The sequence below is a fragment of the Mauremys reevesii genome, linkage group 1 (assembly GCF_016161935.1).
Source record: "Mauremys reevesii isolate NIE-2019 linkage group 1, ASM1616193v1, whole genome shotgun sequence".
NCBI lineage: Eukaryota > Metazoa > Chordata > Testudines > Geoemydidae > Mauremys > Mauremys reevesii.
Genome location: NC_052623.1, coordinates 306,146,342 through 306,169,618, shown reverse-complemented (window position 1 = coordinate 306,169,618; position 23,277 = coordinate 306,146,342). Strand labels below are relative to the sequence as shown.

The 23,277-nt window shown below is 40.6% G+C and overlaps 1 protein-coding gene across 18 annotated transcripts in view; it reads left to right on the top strand.

Moving 5' to 3' along the window:
- The window catches only part of PPHLN1 (periphilin 1), a 121,194-nt gene extending 107,675 nt beyond the window's left edge, over positions 1-13,519 (top strand). For 13 of the 18 annotated variants that reach the window (XM_039505593.1, XM_039505667.1, XM_039505677.1 and 10 more), the window contains one exon: positions 11,461-13,519. In XM_039505593.1, the coding sequence (XP_039361527.1) occupies positions 11,461-11,670 (210 nt within the window). In that variant the 3' untranslated portion in view covers positions 11,671-13,519. The remainder of the gene's footprint in view (positions 1-11,460) is intronic. The other 5 variants (XM_039505714.1, XM_039505687.1, XM_039505619.1 and 2 more) reach the window with 2 other exon arrangements.
- Positions 13,520-23,277: the final 9,758 nt, after the last annotated feature.

Genomic DNA, 23,277 nt, shown 5'->3' with positions numbered 1-23,277 from the left:
ACTCCAGTTGAGGCCTAAGCAGCGTGGAGTAGAGCAGAAGAATTGCTTCTCATGTCTTGCTTACAATACTCCTCCTAATACATCCCAGAAGGATGTTCACTTTTTTTGCAGCAGTGTTACACTGTTGACTCATATTTAGCTTGTGATCCACTATGACCTGTAGAATCCCTTTCTGCAGTACTCTTTCCTAGGCAGTCATTTCCCATTTTGTATGTGTGCAACTTATTGTTCCTTCCCAAGTGGAGTACTTTGCGTTTGTCCTTATTGAATTTCATCCTATTTACTTCAGACCATTTCTCCAGTTTGTCCAGATCATTTTGAATTTTAATCCGATCCTCCAAAGCACGTGCAACCCCTCCCAGCTTGGTATCATCTGCAAACTTTATAAGTGTACTCTCTATGCCATTATCTAAATCATTGATGAAGCTATTGAACAGAACTAGACCCACAACCGATTCCTGCAGGACCCCACTCGTTATGCCCTTCAGCATGACTGTGAACCACTGATAACTATTCTCTGGGAACGATTTTCCAACCAGTTATGCCCCCACCTAATAGTAGCTCCATCTAAGTTGTATTTCCCTAGTTTGTTTATGAGAAGGTCATGCGAGACAGTATCAAAAGCCTTACTCAAGCCAATATATACCACATCTACCGCTTCCCCCTAGCCACAAGGCTTGTTACCCTGTCAAAGAAAGCTCTCAGGTTGGTTTGACATGATTTGTTCTTTACAAATCCATATAACTGTTACTTATCACCTCATTATCTTCTAGGTGTTTGTAAATTGATTTCTTAATTATTTGCTTTATTATCTTTCCTGGTACAGAAGTTAAGCTGACTGGTCTGTATTTCCTGTTTTATTGATTGGCACTATATTTGCCCTTTTCCAGTCTTCTGAAATGTCTCCCGTCTTCCATGACTTTTCAAAGATAATTACTGATGGCTCAGATATCTCCTCAGTCAGCTCCTTGAATTCTAGGATGCATTTAATCAGGCCCTGGTGATTTGAAGACATCTAACTTGTCTCAGTAATTTTTGACTTGTTCTTTCCCTATTTTAGCCTCTTCTGATCCTACCTCATTTTCACTGGCATTTACTATGTTAGACTATGTTAGATCATGCAAGGACAAGTCTGTGCTACTTCAAGAGCAGGGACTGTCTCTGTGACAGCCTTTGCATGGTGTGCAAAGGTGAGGAGGCTTACTGTGGGCTCCCATCTACCTGTGAACAGTTACAAGAGCGAATCACAATGTGGTCCTGACTTCCAATCAGCTCCACTTATGCAAACCCAGTGAATTCACTAGAACTGCACAGGGTGCCACCAAAGCATAATTTCAAAACATAGAGTGTCCAGGTGCAATTGAGAGCCTAATCTGAATATAACGCTGTTGCATGAGTGCTACTGAATGCATGGTGTGGTCTGCATATCCTTTCTTACTGATGACAGTACACAAAATGGAAAGGATCCAGCTTGAGTCTCGTGGTCCATGCTGAGTATGCAGGTATTCCAGTTTGAGAGAGAGAGAGAGAGAGAGAGAGAGAGTGTGTGTGTATAAACAAACCTGTAAACTGAGCACAGAAATCAATGAGTGACAATAAGCACGGAAACCAAAATGTGACACTTTTAGAGAGTCACTTTTCAGCGTAGAGCCATACTTATTAAACAGGGTCTGGCAGATGAGGGCAGGATTTGGGACTGTAATTAACACTCTTTTATTTTTATCATGGAGTATATACACCAAGCAAAACAACTAACTAAGCAATTTCTAAGGCGTTGTCACCTTGGGTATCTAAATGCCAAGCATTATACATTTTTAAAAATAATTATTACATTTTAGAAAATCTATTAAACCAGATATCTACAAATGTTCCATTAAATTAAATAAAAAGGGACCAGAATTGTAATTGAGTGCAAGTAACTTTCTTCTTTTACATTTCTTCAATAAGAAAAGCAGAGATTAATATAAAATAATTAGATATTATACAGCAGATTCGTTCATATGTTTCTCTAAGTTTGCATTTCAATGAATGTGTAATTGTTCTATAAACACATTGATTAATGGGTATGAAAATTACTATACAGATCCAAAGCTAAATTGTCAGTACATATTAAAGAAAGGGAATATAGTATATGGTTATTGTTTGATTTAAAATTTTGTAGATGGTATAGTGCATAAGTGTTAAATGTGTTGTGTGTTTATTAATCTACCTTTTTAGAACCAGGAAAAGTAATTCATTTTAGGTAGAAAAACAATGTCAAAATGTAGTTGATCATTTGAATTGCATGCATATAGTATAATGGTAATTCTAAACATATTGCTTGTTTTTTTCCCCATTGTGGATTTCTAAATTAAATATTTTACACATGAACATGAAAATACAGTTTCAATGGTGAAATGATAATTAAATGGCACCTGTGGTAATGGGTATTTCTATGTTTTTTTCTCTTGCAAGAAGGAATATACTAAGTAGTCCATTGCAGGTGAGCTATCCGGGTCAATATAAATTAGGTTAATGTTGTGTTTTGCAGGGCTGTGAAAAGTCTGGGGGAGGATGGGGTTTGAGGGGAGAATGTGGATTGAGAGGCTGGGTTGACACACATTTTGAATTTCTGTATCACTGAGGTATTTACAGGAACATGACACTGAAAAACATTGTATTCTAATTTAAATGAATAAATAGTTGCCTGATTTGTTAGAATTTAAATTTTCAGTTACGAAGTAGGAATTTGTATGTTGAGTCAGGACTGTGAATAAAGGTTAACATTTTCAGATATGAGTACCTAAAGTTAGACACCAAAACTAGCCGTCTGGTTTGTAGAGAGTTGTGGATGTTCAGCATCTCTGAAAATCAGGTTACTTTTTTTCTAGGTGTCTGCCTAAGAGTAAAAAATAAAATGAACTGGTCAGCTTTATTCTGGCAGAGCATCCACTCTATTATAGTTAAGGTTGAGCATTGTGTTCGGTTTAACAGTTGACTGTAAGGGTACATTTAAGGTGTAACAGTAGCATGGGAAGCCATACCTACGCTAGCTTAAATCTAGCTAGTGTGAGTAACAGTACCAATGAGGACATGGACCCCACATGGGCTAGCCACCTGAGTATGTACCAAGGGTCCCCAGTGGGCTTGTACTTGGACAGCTAACCTGCACTGAAGCCCATGCTACCATGTGCACTGCTATTGTTATTGGTGCTAGCTAGATTAAAGCTAGCATGGGTATGCCTACCCACACTACAACTAAACTTAAATTGCAGCATAGCCATACCCTAAATGGTCTGAAATCTGCATGCTCAGATAGTCTTGAGATTTGCTGGGCTTCCTAGGGGAGAGGGATGCTAGGTAGTGCTAGTGGTCCAAATTTGGGACCATTTGTGGAAGGGGTTCCCCTTTGGGAAATACCACTCTTTTAAAAACAAATCCAATATTTTATAAAATCAACTCATTCATCGAAACTTTTATACTTTTGGTAAATGTGCCCTGAGTGGTACAGCTACTTTAGAAGGGGCTCTGCTATTTTCTGAAAGGTAATAAAATTACACATACTGTATGTGACAAGGTGGATCAGGTAATATCTTTTATTGGACCTTGTTGGCGAGACAAGCTTTCAAGCTACACAGAGCTTTTCTTCAGACCTGGGAAGGGTACTAAGAGTGTCATAACTAAATACAGTGTCCAACAGAAAGTTTAGCATAAGGAGTTAGCACATAAAGGGACCATTCAAGTTTGTATGTGCTAACCACTTATGCTAAACTATCTGTTCAATTTTGTATTTAGCTGCGACACTCTTAGTACTTTTCCCAGACCTGAAGAAGAGCTCTGTGTAGCTCAAAAGCTTGTCTCTCTCACCAACAGAAACTGGTCCAATAAAAAATATTACCACACCTTCCTTGTCTCTCTCTCATCCTGGGACCGACACGGTTACAACAACACTAGATACAGACTGTATGCACATTTGTGGGAATGAATTCTGGGTATCTTGCAACTTCCATGTGAGCCAGGATTGGGGAGAGTTGGGAGGGGGGAGTTGAAAGCCCCTACCCCGTCCTTGACTTTTGAGCTGGGATCCCCTGTGGATGGACAGCTGAGAGCAGACATGCTTGGTGCATGGCACAGGCTCACAAAGACTGCCCCTGGGAAGAGGGAATGAAAGCACCCATGGAGATAATGGAGCAGTTCACATATTTTAGAGCTGTTGTTTCAGGCTTCATTCATCTCCATGTTTGTGTAGACCGCTACGTCAACGGGAGAGCTTCTCCTGTCGACATAATTACCACCTCTCTGGGATAGATTAACCACGCTGACTGGAGAAGCTCTCTCATTGGCATAGGAGCATCTTCACTAAAGCGCTGCAACACTATACATGGAGACAAGCCCTCACTCCAAGCTCCAGAGACCGTTGTCATGCATGTGACCATAGTGCTGAAAATCCACGTGACAAGATGATCTCTGTGCACTACTACTGACACAACCTACAGAGCTCAGCACTGAAATGAGGCATATTTGATCCTTGAAAATATATGTGCACGTTGTGACATATCCCAGTAACAGCTCTACCAAGCTGCTCCAACTAATTGCTCCACCTTCAACACAGCTACACGTAACGTAGTGAACGCAGCTGGAGCAGATTCGGATAAATGCTGGAATTCAAATCTGTGTACCACAGTGCAAACAATGGCACATTCTTCCTCATGTCTACTCATTATGGCACTCTCCTTACAGAACCATTCCAAATGGCTATTGTCAGCTACAGTGGGCTGAGTTAAGATCGCAGTGCTGGGGTAGTGTATACCTTAACTTTGTATTTCCTGGTTTTCAGAGATTTAACTTTAGCTACTCTCCACATTCTGGAAGGGCATAAGGCACCACTGGGCAACCTTAACTCTGTGTTAATGAAGTTTTGGGACATTTAATATAGAATCACATCAGATGCCCTGGCCACCTTCCAGAAGTTACTGGATTCTAGCAAACTGAACTCACCTAATAGTTCACAGCTCCATCTGCTATCAGCTCTTCAATACCCACTGAGTTGTATCCACCCTCTGGCCAAGTCCCTCTCTCTAGTTATCAGTGGCTTTGCCCATTCCCCTTCTCTTTTAAGCTTATAGACACTTCTGTTACTTTCTTATCATTTCATAAAAGGCTGAACAAGAACCTTGTGTTCTCCTTACTTCCCTTTTAACTTTTCAGAATAACTTTTTCTTGTTCTGATGCTAACCTTGACTTGCCTGTATACCCCAATCACCTTCTACACATTGGCCAGAGTAGGCACGATATGTATTACCTTACATCCCAAAACATTTCAGTAAAAGAATATTACAATTACAAAGTCAATTTCTCAAAAGTTGGGAAATGTCTGAATAACGTTTGCCTGCGCAATCTTCATTTGGCCGCCTTGCGTGTATGCATTATGATACATAAGTTGCATGATCACACACTATTTAAAGGTATGATGTTAAATCATGTTAGTTAACACATTCTAAGTAGCATGTTTGAGAAGTCTAGTATGGAGAAGGCAGTGTATACTTTAACACATACTCAGCTGGTCAAGCCTAGGCTCTGTGCTTGGCTTTAGCTTAGCCACCTAAACGTGTTAAAAAGCAGCGTGTCTTGCCTACACTAAGACCTGGTCTACACAGAGAGTTTATACAGTTATAACTATTGGTTGGAATTGTGAACTTTTTTATCAAAATAGTTACATCAATACAACCAGTGTGAACTCAGTTATAAAGGTGCCTTATAGTGGTTTAGGTTATTCCCATTCCTATATGGGAATAGCTATACTTGTATAAAACACCTTTATGCTGATATAACTGCATCCAAACTACTGGATTGTACCACTTTAAATATACGTGTAGGATTAAACAGTATATTTTGTGTGTATAGACAAGCTCTGAAGGTGTTAGCTAACAACTTCCAACATTATATCTTTAAACCTTAGTCTAGACATGGCTGAAGTGTTTGAACAGTGCCTACCACAGTGTGTGTTGGAGGGGACGATGGGCGGAAATCACAGTTGGGGCCTCTTATCTTACTGTAAGATAAGAAAAGGAGCTAAAATGTCTAAAGGAGAAGAATAATTACCAATGAAACATATTAGTAGTTCTATGAAAACTCATAGGGTGAGGATTGTGTTGTCTTTAAGGATCTTTTCATACAGAACTTGAACTCAGGTCATGTCCCAGAAGAGAAGACTTTTTTTTCCTAGATAACCCAGAATTTTCTTAGGAATTGTACAGCTGTTTCCACTCCTCCTTCATATGTTTGTTAAAACGCTACAAATTCTTTCTATTATGCCTGTGATATAGTCAGGTCAGAGAAGAAGAATATGTTATGGCCTGGGTAAATTATCACCCTGTGGCGTTAGCTGTTTTCAGGATTCCCTGACATATATCAATCAATATATTAATGCTGCTGCTATGATTCTCTTTCTTATTTTTGAATATAGGGATACTATAACTTCTTTCCCCACACAAGGAATCATTTTTAATGTCCACTTCCAGATGTTTAGGAATGAGCTTTTCAGTGGCCTCGGCTCAGAATGAATATAAACCAGAATTCCAAGGATATAGATATTTCTAACTCCGAGTTGGGTCTCAAGTGCTTCCAATTTTCCCTCCAACAAAGAATGGTTTTTCATAAGTGATTTTCCATGTTTGGAATCTCTTCTGCAGTTCCTTTGTTCAGACTCCACGTGGCCTATTCTCTGCTCATTTCCCAGAAATTGACTTTCTTCTCTGCTGAGATGAATTTTTGAAGAGTCAGTCTTTGTATTCAGGGCCAGCATCTTGTCTTTTAAAGAGCTCTGAGTCCTTCTGCAAGAATTTCAGAGGCACAGGCCAGCACCACTGCAGTCGGTTGCTGTGCAGAGCTCCATAACTCATCTGTGTCTGGTCTCTGCATACCTTTGTAAAGAGGAATAGATTGGGTTCTTTTTTTCGTCCGTTTGTTGAGAGCAAAATGTTGCGTTTAAGTTGCTTTAACTGTTCTTCTCTGTTCTTACAGCCTGTTGGCACCAGGCTGCACCCCCTCCTCACATCACTGTTTTCTGTTTGTAGAGTAACCTGGTGTTTGTTCTAATACAGTTTTTGGCTTTTGAAATAGTTTGCCACAGTAAGTATCCCAAAAAGCATGCATCTCTGCTATGAGCCTATTTAGCCTACTGATTATAGTATCAGTGAAGCAACATCTGAGATTCCAAGCTTGGTGGTGATAAAAATGGTTCTCCTGATTTTTTAATTTTAATTTTTTTTTCCTTGAAGCCTTGTAAGGAAAATATGCTTCAGTTGACTCTTAGCATGACAAAATCTGCCCCAAAGTGATTTTTTTTATTGGTTCGGCATGCTGTGTGGAAAAATAAGGTTTAGATTGAAATGCAAGTCAGTAATGTGAAGTTCTCTGGAAGACCAATTACATGTAGATTGGACCTACTTTGTTTCACATATTTCTTTTTGGTGCTGTACAGTACAAAAGGCCTTTCAGAAGAACATGTCTCTGTATTCTTTACTAGTGTGGTTAACATCAGTTCTTTGGCTGACATAACCACATCTACAATATTATAAAAGGCTTTGTGAAGACTATCAATTACCAGGTTATTTTACCTGTTCATTCACACATCTCCAGTCTGAGTACTTCAAACGTGATAAAACAGAACAAATAAAAGTGTGATAAGAAAAATTGTGTTAAGCTATTTTCCCCCAGTACCTAATGACTGGGGGAAAAAATGTTCCTATAAAGGAGGTAAAAACAGACTGAAAGCACTTGAAAAGCAGGAGTTATTGAAAGCCAAATACCATCTGTCTATTATATGGTTAATCAGATACAGGGTTATTTTTCTGAACGGTTCTTTTCTTAGAAAATAATCTGTCAGGAAATAGTCGCCAAAGTTAGCTTTGCTTTGAAGTTCTCTTAGCCAGACCCAGAATCCTAGGGCTGTGAAAATCCTCTGACTATGAAAGTCTTAAACTCTTCCGCTGTTGTAAAGCAATGAACATCTTAAGTACCCAAAGCAGTATGCTGAAAAAATACTCATACCTTATCTGAGAAAATACCATGTGCGCACTGTTTTCCTGATTATTATTTTTTTTAAGAGATTTTGCCCTGAAATGGTTGTGGGCTACATTGTTTGTTTTGTTTATGTCTGTTTTAATCTTTTGAGAAAATAAAAGTAAAGAATCATTACTTGCAGGAAGAGTTGTCCCAAATACTGTTTGAAAATGGTGATCTCATTTTTGCCTATTCTAAAATGTACCATCAAAAATATGTATTGTGTTGTCTGGCTTTACATAAAGTACCATAATCACTGGCATTACTTCTGAACTTCATCTGTGCTTGCAAAATGCCCAAAGATCTTCTTTCCCACCTCCCACACGGCTGTTATGGCTTTGTCCTCCTTGCTGCATTTTGATAGTCCTAGGTCATGTCTACACTATGGGCACTAAAGCGGCAGAGCTACAGTGCTGCTGTAGTGTCCTAGTGTAGACGCTTTCTGCAACTACAGAAAGGGTTTTTTTCCCCATCACTGTAGATAATTGACCTCCTTGAGTTGTAATAGCTATGTTAACATAAGAATTCTTTCATTGCCTCACCACATCTACACCAGGGATTAGGTCGACTTAACTGTGGTGATCATTGGTGTGAATTTTTCACATCCGGGATCACTGTAACCATGTCAGCCTAACTTTAGTGTAGTCCAGGTGTCAGTAAAATTGGGCTCTTCCCAGTATAGGATTATTTTACTTTGTTAATTGTGTCTACAATTCATAGACAGATTTAGGAAGAATGTGTATATATGTCTCAGTAAGAACTAAATCTTACCACGGGTGTAGTTTCATGTCTTAAAAGATCATCCTTGGACAAAGATCACAACTTCTGATAGCTTGTGTTTGTTTTGTTTTTCCTCTAAAGAATGTGCAGAGAAATAAAAGTAGGCCGTCATCACATAAAAGTCCAGTACATTTTATAAAAGGAAATTGGCCAATGGTGTGTGAAAATGACCGGTGTTAACCATTTGATAGAGGAAGAACCTCTGCCACATTCCCGTTTGGGTAGGGTGCATGAGATGAATATCATTGCCCCTTTTCAACTTGAGTATCTAGGCAAAGTTCACAACCCTGAGGATGATCTAGTTCAGGGGTGGCCAACCTGTGGCTCTGGAGCCACTTGCGGCTCTTCAGAATTTAATATGCGGCTCCTTGTATAAGCACCGACTCCAGAGCTGGAGCTTCAGGTGCCAACTTTCCAATGTGCATGAGGGTGCTCACTACTCAACCCCTGGCTTTGCCACAGTCCCTGCCCCCACTCCACCCCTTCCCATGCCCTCCCCTGAGCCTGCCATGCCCTCATTTCCCCCCGAGCCTCCTGCACACCATGAAAGAGCTGATTGGGAGGGAAGGGGAGGTGCTGATCAGCAGGGCTGTCGGTGGGTGGAAGGCACTGGAAATGGGGGAGGGCTGATGGGGGGCTGCTGATGTATTACTGTGGCTCTTTGGCAATGTATATTGGTAAATTCTGGCTCCTTCTCATGCTCAGGTTGGCCACCCCTGATCTAGCTAGAAGTAGAAACTGATGGAGTCTGGTATTTTCTTTGATGCACACTTGTTTCTTTACAAGTAATCTACAAAGTCCTGTGTCTCTGAACACAGAAGACACAAAGAACAAAAGAAGTAGTTTCATAGTGTACAGCCTCCAAGACTCTTTAGCCAACACTAGACCCAAAAGTGCTCTGTCAAGCGTTTATCAGGATCACACTCTGCTTACAGGCTCCTGTTTGGCTTTCTTGCTTCTTCTTTTCTCTCTGTTTTTGTTTCTCTCTTCCCTCACATACATCCCTACCCAGAACAATGCTCATTGAAAAGTTCCTAGACAGGAACATGTATCTTTTTTAGCAATTTCTCTTAATATCCCAAAGTTACACCCTGGTTTGTATCTTTTAACATTTCTTCTTCCTTGTGCAAGACAAGCAATGATCTCAAGTTGCAGTAGAGGAGGTCTAGGCTGGATATTAGGAAACACTATTTCACTAGGAGGGTGATGAAGCACTGGAATGGGTTACCTAAGGAGGTGGTGGAATCTCCATCCTTAGAGGTTTTTAAGGTCAGGCTTGACAAAGCCTTGGCTGGGATAATTTTAATTGGTGTTGGTCCTGCTTTGAGCAGGGGATTGGACTGGATGACCTCCTGAGGTCTCTTCCAACCCTAATATTCTATGATTCTGCACAAACAGACCGAGGTGGGGTCTTATGCTTTCAGTTATTTTAATTGAAGGGTCAGTTCACACCTGTCAATCTCAATGGGGTTTTAACTCAACCCATAACAAGGTTTCACTCAGCTCATAACAATATCCTTTAATTATTTATTTTGACTTACAGTAGTGCCTGTTCTTAGCTCTTAGACTGTAAGCTCTTTGGTGCAGGGATCATCTTTTTCTTTCATATTTGTAAAGTGCTTGGCACAGTGGGGCCCTAGTCCATGACTAGGGCTCCTAGGTACTAAGGTACAGTGCAAATAATACAGAATCGGGGCATTTAAATTTCAGATGTAAATTAAAAAATCAGCAGATGGGGCTGCAGGTACAAGTGAAAAGAATGGGAGCAGAAAGGGGGTTAAAATTATCAAAGAAGTTATACCAGGTGGACAGACAGTTCTCTTTTCCTGCATGTAGAAGCCCTGCATATTTCCACTTCAAGCTCTTTTCAGCAGTTAATGTAGCGTTTTCTTCTTTCTTACCCTTCCCCCACTCCCACTTGGGTTCAGTTACTTTGCATCCTCTGAGGTGCAACCTCTGGCTGATGTCAATTCTAAACTGAGCTCTCCCTTATGAAGTTACATTGTACTTGGGTAGAGCTGCCAATAGCATCAAACCTATAGAGCTGCTCTGAAGCTCTGTACAGGAAATTGATCTGGCTTTGCCATTATGGGTGATTTGAAATCGCCAAGAAATGTAATAAAAATATATTTTCTGAAATATTTAGTATGTTTCATTTTCAAAGTGTTATCAGAAAATCAACTAACTAATCATTACCTTTAAATAAAAATTAATGAGATGGGCACAGATGACGAGGTAAAACCCAGATTTTATTACAAGCAAAAGTGTTAAATGCATTTAGTGTTTGCTCATCTCTCTTTACTTGGATATTTTATTCCAGGTGGTGCATTACAAGAGAAATTCTTTTCCTCTCCAAGTTCTATTTTTCAGAAATTTCCTTCATTAAGAATTATGTTTTGTGTCAAAGTAGTACTGAACTAGCTACCTTTGCCCTTGTTACATTACAGCAGGCCTGCAGGGGAGTAAACATTTATAACAGGCTTAACAAATAAAATTTATGTTGAATCTATCATTCATTGTTCATCACTTGTTTTTGGTGGTGTAATGTTACTTTAATCTTATTTGGGGTGGGGAAAATGATGCTGCTTATGTAAATATCCTTGCATTTAATCAGTTTCTCAAATATATTGCTTCTAGGTTTACAGACAAGACTGTGAAACCTTTGGCATGGTAGTGAAGATGCTGATTGATAAAGATCCTTCATTAGAAAAGTCCATTCAGTTTGCCTTGAGACAAAATTTGCATGAGATAGGTGAGCGATGCATTGAAGAACTTAAACATTTCATTGCTGAATATGATGCTGCCAATCAAGAGTTAGCAGAGTCCTTTAAAGAGGGTGCATATTAAGAACAAAAAATATGCTTTTAGATTTTCCATATTGTATATGCCGTTAATATATAAATATGCTTTTTGTGGAAAAGGGGAATACTTGCTGGAGATTTGAACCCAAGGCTCATGTTCCTTCATAGTAGATGACTATAGATTGTTCATTGCCCTGGTCATTTAATTGTGTTCTTCTAATGTGTATTTGTTTTGTGACATTTATTCCTTTGAAAAGGATACATGTTTCAATAATGATGTAAAGTGACAAACTATTTTTGAAAGCCTTTACACAATTACCTAGAAAAAAAGATTTGTTCCATGTATGTATACTTTTGTTTCAATGTTTAGAAGTGTAAGTAAGCACTGTATTTTTATTAAAATAACAAGAAGCAGTTCTTCATTCCTCAGCTTATATTAAAAAACATGGATGTTCTCTTGTTTATACATGCTATAGAAAAACTTGCAAGGTTGTTCATGACCATAGTTTACTTTTATCATTTATTTTTGGCATGTGGTTTTCAAGTTCAGGTCCATTCTGAAAAATGACATCTGGGGATTCCTTGTTTGACTCAGTGACTGCCAGAACAATTTGCTCACTTGACAAGGGAAGTGATGTCTTTTCTAATTTTAGCCCTTCAAACTCTACTTAATATCCTAAAGACAAACTGGGTTGTTTTCTTCTCGTGTATCATCAGTATAAAACTGGTTAGGTAGGTGAATTCGGCTTTCAGTTACATCTGTGCAGCTGAGGGGCAGAATTTTCCCTGTGGTTCAAACTTAGTTAACAGTTCTGTTTGATACTTAGAGCAGTACAGGGCTAACTATAATTGTAACAGAAGAAAACCAGATCCACTGGGCAACAGAGTGCTTAAAAAAAAAAAATTCTGAAACATGATTTAGATCAGTTTGTGGTACCTTGTTAAAATTAAGAGGCTGCATCTTCATTTTTAAAAAGAGATTGGCATATTAGAAACATTCTACCTTAAACAGTTACAAAATTTGTAAGACATATTACACAGAGGTTAGTAGATGCAGAGCTAAGCTCCTTGTATCTATCTGTATTATATAACATGTTTGAAACAAAATGAAAAGAGCTAATGACTCTAAAACAGACCACTTCTATGACATGTAGGCTGCTTCACCTAACAGAAATACTGTGAGCCGCATTCTGCAGACAGTCATGTGTAGTATCATTAACTTCATTGGGACTACTTACAGGGGAGTAAACTAATGCATGGTAATCATTTTGTATGTAGAAGTTGGTGTGTACTCATACCCACCATTACCATTCTCCACAATGGATTTCACCTTTCTGATATAGGAATTCAATAAACATGTCTACATCAGACTCCTGCTATGGGTCTGGTTTGTTTTAGTGTCAGTGCCTTTGCTTTAGACTGACTCTTCTGTGATAACAAATTTATCTAACGCACTTCACTATTCATACAAAAACTGAAACTGTTTGAGAAATGGCTGAGTCTTCCTCACCAATTATGTTTTCAGCATTTGAAAAATTCTGTCATTATTAGCTATGAGTACTCTCGTAGCAACATCAGTGTTAAACGTACGTTTGTACTCATGGTTAGAACTCTTAAGGTTATAAGCACTGAAAAAAAATTAGGAATATTTGTTTAATAATACAACATTATGAGGAATACCTACTGTTCTCGTCAAGAATGCCTGTTATTACTGTACTTTAATTTCAGTATTCTTCATTAAGGAATATTTTCCTAATGCTTAATTTGCAAAAAAAAAAGTCTATAAAATTAGAGAATATTGTGAGCACATGCTTTATTTTATGAAAATCTGTTTTACATAAATCAACTGTTTCTCAAATCAGATTAAATCTCAGTGATAGCAACAAAGAACTCCTGTTGTACAACTTAATGTGTTTTTTCTAGAATTGGTATTACTATAAAGTTTGCTAACCTGAAATTCACATTGAATGCTAGGTTGCTCTCTCCTCTCCCCGCCCACCCTGGATTTGTGCTTGTTTCAAGACTTAATGCTTAAAACCCTTTGTGTGCTTTAGCTATTCACAATGTTGATATAAGTGAGAAATTAATGTCCCTGCAAATCTAGTAAATTTAAAGCAAGAAAATGGCCTCTTCTGCTATGCATATAAATATACACAGAAGTGTGTGCACTTGTTTTCAGTTTTATATAGTGAAAATACAGTAGGGTTGTCTTCTGCACTGAGGAATCTGCATTGTAGACAGAGGTGGGTGGTGACTAAGTGGGAGATGGTGTCGGGGCAACGAGATTATTGGTGGAAGTGGACAGAATCTGCACTGGATAAGGTGTAGGTCTACTCTGGCTTCACCCATAGCATGTGAACAGGTGAGCTAGTTAAAGCAAAACTTGTTTTTAGCATTCATGAATGTGCATATACCCTTAAAATATGGGAACACAGTGTAAATGCGGTGCTGTCTGCCTGAAGGTGTACATACCCTGAAACAATAGGTTTGAGAGGGTAGGAACTGATTTGTTAATTTCAGTGGGTTGTCAGAATGTAAATTTGAGTTACAATTTAAATGGTTAAACGTGTCACTGCAGATTATTTTCATCTTGTGTATGGATCAGTGGCCTCTGCAGTGAAATGGAATGCACCAGAGAGCATATGGCTTGAAGATATGACCCCTTCTCTCTGCTGTCCAAGCCTAATTTTATTTTTCCTCAAAGAATAGTGCAGGGCATCTACCACATATCCCATTCGCCATCAGAGACTCAAAGTCCAGGCGTCCTCTAGGATAAGGGTACACTTCGTGCCAGTGCAGCCTATCTGCACTAGGTGGTCTGCACCAGTTGTAACTAAAGGAATATCACTTTCGCCAATACAAGTTTACTTAGGCTTTGTTTCTATTAAGAGGTAATATTATCCCCATTTGCTTGACCTGTAAATACCAGTGATTAGACACTAAGTATCTTTGTTGTTGGGGCGGGGGAAGGTAACAGACCCAGTTTTTAAATTAAAATAACCATGATGCATTGGCCACCCTCAGCAAGATATGCAAAACATCACTTATTTGTCAATCAAAGTATGCTTCATAAGTTACCTTAGGGCTAGTGTGTAAGACCCTTTCAGTGGGTAATTCTCATACCCGCTCACAAGCCGTCTCCTCTTCCCTTCTCCTCCCCCCCCCCCCAAAGAGGAGGACGAGTATCATTTTTCATCCTCTTCTGATGATTGGAATGTTTCACCTGCTTACCCTTTGGGGATATTTTTTATAACCTGTATATATTTGGAAGTCAAGTCAGACATAGGGGGTAAATATAGGCATGTTAGTTCAAAAGCCCCTAATTGGTACCACTGGGCCTGGTCTCATTAATTTTATACATATAGACAAACTGCTTGGCCTCCAGGGCCCTATGACCACATCCTAAATCAAAACATTCCTCAGCTTTGGTTTCCAGGGTTAGATCATCTTCAGCCCAAGATGCACCTATTATGCAAAAGTATTCACAGCAATGTATACATATTGTTGAACCAGACTCTTCTCCACATCTATCTCTGGGTGAACATATACTTCAATGGCAAGTTTCTGAAACTATTTCAGAGTATATTCCATCCTCTTCTTCACAGAATGAGGCTATGGCTCCTCCTCAGTTATCGTTATTAGATAAGTCATTTCGAGACTTGGTCCACTGAATGGCAGAAGCTTTGGAGATCCCTGTTCAGACTGCTCAAGAAAAAGGACATAAGTTACTGGACATTTTGCATCCATTTCTACCAGAGAGGCTTGCCCTACCTATAAACGAAGGCTTGTTAGAGCCAACCCCACTCTTATGGTAGACTCCAGCATCTAGACCACGCACTGCTAAGAGGTGAAAACAGATATCAAGTCCTTTCAACAGGCTTCTAATATTTCTACACACAGACTTCTCCAGGGTCCTCAGTAGTGACAGCAGCACACAAGAGAAGTTGAAACATTAGTCCTTTAGTACTACTCCAGAGGAGAAGGAGCCAAAAAAGATTTGACTTTTTAGAAAAGAAGTCAGCTAGCTTTCAACTCTGCATAACTTGATGAAAGGGCCTGATAGTTTGCTGTGATTACCTTATGTGGGACAAAGTTACTGAGTATCTTGATAAATATTTAAATTCCTCTAAAGTCTGACAAAAGTTCATCTACGAAGGGTGAGTTAATACCTAAAACCTTCCTATAAGTCCTTTATGCTGCTGAAACTACAATAAACTGATTGGAGGCAACAAGTACTATGCAACGTGCATGATGGTTCTGGTTTTCTGGAGGTTCAAATTATGTTGGAAGACCTTCCCTTTGAAGGGAATCATCTAGTTCAGTTCTAAAACTGAGTCATTACCTACACTGAAAGGCACTCGTACTACATTACTGTCATTAGGCATCTACACTTCCAATGTAAAAAGAGAGACAAGGTGGGTGAGATATCTTTTATTGGACCAACTGTTGTTGATGAAAGAGAGAAGGTTTGGACGTTGGTCCAATAAAAGATATCTCACCCACCTTGTGTCTCTCATATCCTGGGAACAACATAGCTACAATAGTACTGCAAAATACAAAAAGAAGCATACTCAAATGAAACAGCCTGTCACTGCTCCTTTTAATCATCCTTCTCAGAGAACAATGGATTTTTTAAAGAGGAAACAACGTATTCATGGAAGACCTTAATTGACATCAACTTCAACTGCTGCTAAGACAGGCTTTAAAAAGTTGTTTGATGTGTATACAGAGGACTGTTAACCAATCTTGGAGGGTCTGTTTTTCCTACCTTACCCCTTTTCGGGACCATTTGTATTATTTCCAGGAAGCGATGGAGTAGTGTCACCAGCAGCAGATAAGTATTGGAACTAATTCAGAAAGGTTATTCTGTTTAATTCCAAGACATTTCCACCTTCCGTTTCAGGGACCCGTTTCATAAGACTCCTTCACACAAGATGTTGAGTGTCTGTTGGCTCTTGGTGCTTTGCAGGAGGTTCCCTCCCCAGTATCAGAGAAGGAGATCTGTTCCCGATATATTCTAGTCCTCACAAAATTGGGAGGCTGGTTGGACCGGTATTGGACCTGAGAGTTCAGATTTCAGTTAGCCAGTTCAGATTTCAAATAGTAACCCTGTTCTCCACCCTTCCTTCCCTAGATCCTCTAGACTAGTTTGCAACTCTCAATCTACAAAATGCATATTTCTGTCCATCCAGCAGAAAAATATTTGCCTTCTATAGTGGGCAATGCACATTACCAGTACAGGGTGCTGCCTTTTGGATTGTTGATGGCTTCAAGGACTTTCACAAAATGTCTGGCTGTGGTAGTGGCACATCTCAGAAAGAAATGTGTTTTGGGTTTACCTATATCTTGATAATTGGTTGATAAGAGGACAGTCTCCAGAGCAGGTGCTAAGCAGTGTCCAGTACCTCATACATCAGTTCTCCAGACTGGGACTGAGTGTGAAACATGAAAAAAATCATTTAAACACAACAAAAAAAGATAGCACATACTGGGGCTTTCCTCAATTCCATGATGGCTCAAGATAGCTGCTGCAGACCAGATTTGTCAATATATTAAAGTTGATCAATCAACTGCAAAACAATCCATGTACTACAGCAAGGATATGTCTCTGGTTTTAGGTCACATAATTCATGTACTCTGGTGACCTGTTCAACAGACTGGATCTTTGTTGTCTTCAGGGGTGCTTAAGGATGATCTATCACCCAGCTGTTCTCAAGACAGACATGCAGATACACATACCTCAAGAAGTTTTGAACTCCTTCAACTGGTGAAAAGATCCACATCAGGTCTGCAAGGGAGTTCTGTTCTTCCCAGCACTTTCCAAAGTCAGCAGTGACCAATGCTTCAATATTGGTGTGGGGAGCCCATCGCAGCCACTATATAGTATAGGTAAAGTAATCTCTGATTTTAATTTAAATCAGTCCACTCACTTTCTTTTGCCCAAAGCCTCATTAACCAAGGATGAGGCTACCATATGCACTCTACATGTTCTCTAAGCTCAGTGATTTATTTATCTAGAGCAAAACCATCCAGGCAGTGCCTTAGGCTATTTATTTCAATTGCCAAGATCCAAGGGTCAAGCAGTCTGGACTCAGAGAATCTCTAATTGGGTGTCACATTGCATAAAGTTACATTTTGAGGTGGCTAATTTAGAACTCCTAGGCCAATGATCTTGTGCAGGAAAGCAACAATTCCATGGAACTGGTGTATCCAGCACACCATAACACTAACTGTAGTTCACCTTCCAAGCATAAACAACACACTGGCAGACCATCTATGCAGACATTTTTCTCAGAATCACGAATGGTCCTTAAAGGATTTGGTGATCCAGTTCATTTTCAGTCAGTGGGTTTCTTGCCATATAGATTTGTTAGCAACCCAACAGAACAAGAAATTCAAAGTATTTTGTTTCATGGGAAAACAAAGACTGGGTTCTCAAAGAGATGCCATATTAATCCCCTGGACTCAGGGCCTGTTGTATGCTTGTCCTCCTATTCCTCTGATCCCCAGTGTGTTAAGGAAGGTCACATAGGACAAAGCCTCAGTCACCAGTCCAAGCAGTACGGAAATCAGAAATATCTTAGTGACACTTCCAATATCTCTACTTCTCCTACCAGACTTAATTACCTAAAACAATGGGAGAACATTTCATCCAGAGTCCCATTACACCTCACGGCTTGGAAACTGGCTGGCTAACAGACCTGGTCAAGAATTCTCCTATTGATGTACAGAGCATATTGATTCAGAGCAGAATGCAGTCCCTAAGGACAATATATAGTGCAGAATGGAGGTGTTTTTCATCCCAGGCTTACCAACATAATCTTTCCTCACAAGAGAAATCCACTCCTCATATCCCTGAGTATCTATCAAACTTAAAAAGTTTGGTTTGTTGCTATGCTCATTATGTGTTTATTTGACTGCTCTCTCTGCACATCATCCACCAATTCAAGATCATCCAGATTTTTCCTCATCCTTCAGTTAAAAAGTTTGTAAAAGGTCTTCTGAGATATTTTCCTCTGCTAAAACAACTCCCTCCATCTTGGAATATTAATATGGTCCTTATCAGTCTGATGGGACCTCCGTTTGAGCCATTAGCCTCATGCCTGTTACTCCATTTCTCTGTGAAGATGGTATTCCTAGTTACATACAGGGTCTGTGAATTGCAGGTTCTTATGGTGAAACCCACATGTACAATTTTCACAGGGATAGTTTCACTCTGGCCATAACCTGAATTTTTTCACAAAATACTCTCTCACTTAACTCCCAGGTCACATCCTACCAGAGTACAAGTTGCTCGGCCTTCTGGCTGGGAAAGCATTATCTAAATTGTATCTGTTAGGGCAGGGGTGAGTAGACTACGGCCTGTGGGCCACGTCTAGCCCATCAGAACATTTAATCGGACCCTTCAGTTCTTGCTGGGGAGCAGGGTCAGGGGCTCTCTGCGCGGTTCCTGGAAGCAGCAGCATGTGCCCCCTCCGGCTCCTGCCCCTAGGCATAGGTAGGGGGCTCTGCACCCTGCCCCAAGCGCTGCCCCCCCCCCAGCTCTCATAGGCCGGGAACACCTGCAGGCTGGGGAGCATGCTACTTGGAGTAGTATACAGACTTTTATTAGCTATTACTCTTTAGTTCAGGCATCTCATTCAGGTGCCAAGTTTTGGAGGGCTGTGTTGCACTGGGATAGCTCAGTGGTTTGAGCATAGGCCTGCTAAACCCAGGGTTGTGGGTTCAATCCTTAAGAGAGCCATTTAGGGAACTAGGGTAAAAATCTGTCTGGGTATTGGTCCTGCCTTGAGCAGGGAGTTGGACTAGATGACCTCCTGAGGTCCCTTCCAACCTGATATTCTATGATTTAATTAGGCTCGCAGTACCATCCCCCAACCATGACATACTACTTGTGACTCACCAGAAATGAAAGACGTAAAAAAGCACTTGAAGAAAGGAAAGTAAGTTACCTTTAGTAAATGGAGTTCTTCGATATGTGGTATTTACATGTATTCTACAACCCACTCTCTTTTCCCATCTGTCGAGTCCGATAACCTAGCCTTGATAGTGGCATCGGAAATGAGGGTCGGCTGGTTGCTCCGCCCCCTCCCTTACACCCACAAGGGAGCTGTGGCTCAAGGTCAGCAGGGGAGCAGATTCCACCAATGGATACTGCTGGCTGAAGCATTCCAATCTCCAGTGCTTGGGGTGCATGCATGCTAGAAGTGGAATACATGCAAACACCATGACTCAGAGAACTCCAATTACTAAAGGTAAGTAACTTTCCTTTAGGTCAGTGGTTCTCAACCTTTTTGGGCTCAGGACCCATTGTGAATTTCCATTGTGAACCCTGTCACGACCCAGGAAATAGTGTAGGGTATGGAGGCCCTGGGGTGGTTTCGGTTGTAGCCAGCCTCCAGGGGTTGTTGGGTCCTGCCTGGCACTCAACCCAGAGTAGCGGCTCCTGCAGTTCCTGTGCTGTGGGGCTGGCTGGGCTTGGCTCTCCACTCCAGGTGTTGCAACCTCCAGGGTTGCAGCACCACTTGGGTTTGACTCTGCCCCCTCAGACTGGACCAAATTTGTGAGTGGAGTTGTGACCTGGCTCATGGGCCTACCCAAGCTCATCATCATGACAGCTGGGCCAAACCTGAGTGGTGCTGGGACCCCAGCGGTTGCAGGGCCTGGAGCAGGGAAGCGAGACCAGGCAGTCCCAGGGGACAGGAACCACAGGAGCTGTCACATGATCCTTTGAATCATTGTGGTAAACCAATTTTGGGTCCTGACCCTCAGGCTGAGAAACCCTGCTTTAAAACACTCAGAGGTGGGAGACCCCCATTCAACCTTTTCTTCCCCATCAGAGGGGGAGATTGAAGCCAGTACTCCCACATCCCAAGTGAGTTCTCTACTCACCCTCGCAATTTTGTGTGGAGTAAGACAAGTGACTCAGTCTCACAAGAAACATCTTAGGTGCCTAAGCCACCTGACTCCAGGAGAGGAGTTTCTGGGTGTGGATCTCAAGTAGAGCTAGATACCTCAATGCAGCCCACACTTACGTGCCTAACTCAGGGAGGAAGGGTTTAGAATACACCCCTCTCCTTGGCTAGCTGAGGTGTGCTTTTATGGACTGCATTCTTATGCACCTTTTCTTCCCATGCGCGTTATGGATACCATTGTTGTTCCAGTTATTTTCTAGCTTCTAAAAAGTAAGGTGCTGCAATGCCAAGTTTCTTTGTGGATATGGGGCCTTGTCTCCATGTAGGATTATGTAGAGATCTTAATCATTGTCCAGATTGAGTGGCTGACCTCAGCACATGTAGTATTTAGTAGAACAGGGGTCAGCAACCTTTCAAAAGTGGTGTGCCGAGTCTTCATTTATTCACTCTAATTTAAGGTTTCGTATGCCAGTGATACATTTTAATATTTTTAGAAGGTCTCTTTCTGTAAGTCTATAATATATATCTAAACTATTATTGTATGTAAAGTAAATAAGGTTTTTTTAAATGTTTGAGAAGCTGCATTTAAAATTAAATTAAAAGGCCGAGCCCCCCGGACCGGTGGCAAGGACCCGGGCAGTGTCAGTGCCACTGAAAATCAGCGCGCATGCCGCCTTTGGCACCCGTGCCATAGATTGCCTACCCCTGTAGTAGAAAGTAGTTCAAAATCTCCAGAAATTAAGCCCTAGCTTTAATAAAAAAACAAAGGAAGAGAGTTTTGGCAAACTTCTGCAACATCCTCCACAGGCTTTATGTCTCCTTATGCTCCAAAGATTGCTTTGGCCCTCTAGGAAGTCTTACATTACTATATTACTCCTGGGGGAATTCTGTGCCAAAAAAATAAAAATTCTGCACACAATATTTTAAAATTCTGCATATTTTATTTGTCAAAATAACACTATATAATCATGTCAGTTTCAATTATTTTGGTAATTTATATCAAAATACTTATGTAAAAAAAAATTCTCACAGGAGTAGAGAGTTAAAGAAACTCCTACAAACAACCCAATTCCTGTTTCTCTTTCCCCTCCCCCCAGAGCCCAGCTGCGCAGCCAGACACCCGCACTCACTGCCCCAAGAGCCCATAGGCAGGGCACCCCCAGCCCAGACACACATACCTCCTGCTCCCGAGAGTCCAGCTGCAGGGTCTCCCCCAGCACAGATACTCGCAACCCCCTGCTCTTCCAGAGCCTAGGGATCCAGAGGGAGAAACAGTCTGATGTTGGGTCCCGGGCCTGTATGACACCTCCTTCATTCAGGGCATGCTGGGAACTACAGCTGCCCAAAACCCTCCAGTTCTGGCCCCCCTCTCCCTGGCAGTGTTTTCTATTTGTGAGCTGGGCCCAGCAGCCCCTAGTGGCAGATAGCAGCTCTGCAGCCCATTTCTGTGGAGAGGAGGAAAGGAAATTTTATGCAGAACATTAATTTTTGTTCAAATTTTGCATTTTGCAGTGGCACAGAATTTCCCCAGGAGACATATGCGCACAGAGTGATACTACACCAAGTAAAATTGTTCTCTCCGTTTTGGTTTACACCATTTTCTAAGCAACATGATTGCAGAGATTTTAAAATATACCTTTCCATTTTTTTATGTAGACACTTGCTCAAAGAGGACACTGTCAGCATGACAAGCCCTAAGTACAATTCCACTCCTGAAAGAAGAAACACTGATTTTACAAAGTTACCTGGTTTTACAAAGATTTTACCCCCTGGAACAAAGCTGAAAGTCTTGTTTCAATGCAAAAATTTAAGACATATTTTGAACACAGCACTCAGACGCTGAACTGCTAATGCTTGTGACACTGCAACAGCCCGGCTGCCCTTAAAGTATTTCCAAACCAACTAGAAAAAAGTCTCAATTAGCCTTTGAATGGAGTAACATCAATTGTTTTTCAAAAGTGGCCAGTGGCAGAACATGGCAATTATTAAGTGAGCCATCCCTTGTCATCCAGTCCTAGCTTCTGGCAGTCAGAGGTTTAGGGATACCTAGAGCATGGGGTTGCAACCCTCACCATTTTGGCTAATAGTCATTGACAGACCTATTCTTCATTAACTTATTTAATTATTTTTTGAACCCAGTTATAGTTTTGGCCTTGGCAACAAGTTTCACATGTTGACTGGGTGTTGTGTGATGTACTTAATGTTTGTTTTAAACCTGCTGCCTATTAATTTAATTGGATGACCCCATCTTCCTACTTTGGGCAGGGGTAAATAATTCTTTATTCACTTTCTCAACACCCATCATGATTTTATAGACCACTATCATATTCCCCATTAGTCATCTCTTTTCTAAGATGAACAGTCTGTCTTTTTAATGTCTCTTCAGATGGAAGCTGAGCATATTTGTTGCTTTCTCTGTGCCTTTTCCAATGTATGTTTTTTGAGACAGGGTGACCAGAACTGCACACCGTATTCAAGGTGTGGGAATACCATGAATTTATATAGTGGCATTATGATATTTCGTCTTATCTTTCCCTTTCCTAATGGTGCCTAACATAGTTAGCTTTTTTGACTGCTGCAGCCTATTGAGTGAATATTGAGTGGTAACAGCATGTATAGTTGGGATTATGTTTTCTAATATGCATTACTTTGCACTTAACATTAACTTTCATCTGCCCTTTTGTCATCTAGTGACATCCCTTTGTAACTCTTCAGTTAGCTTTGGACTCAACTGTCTT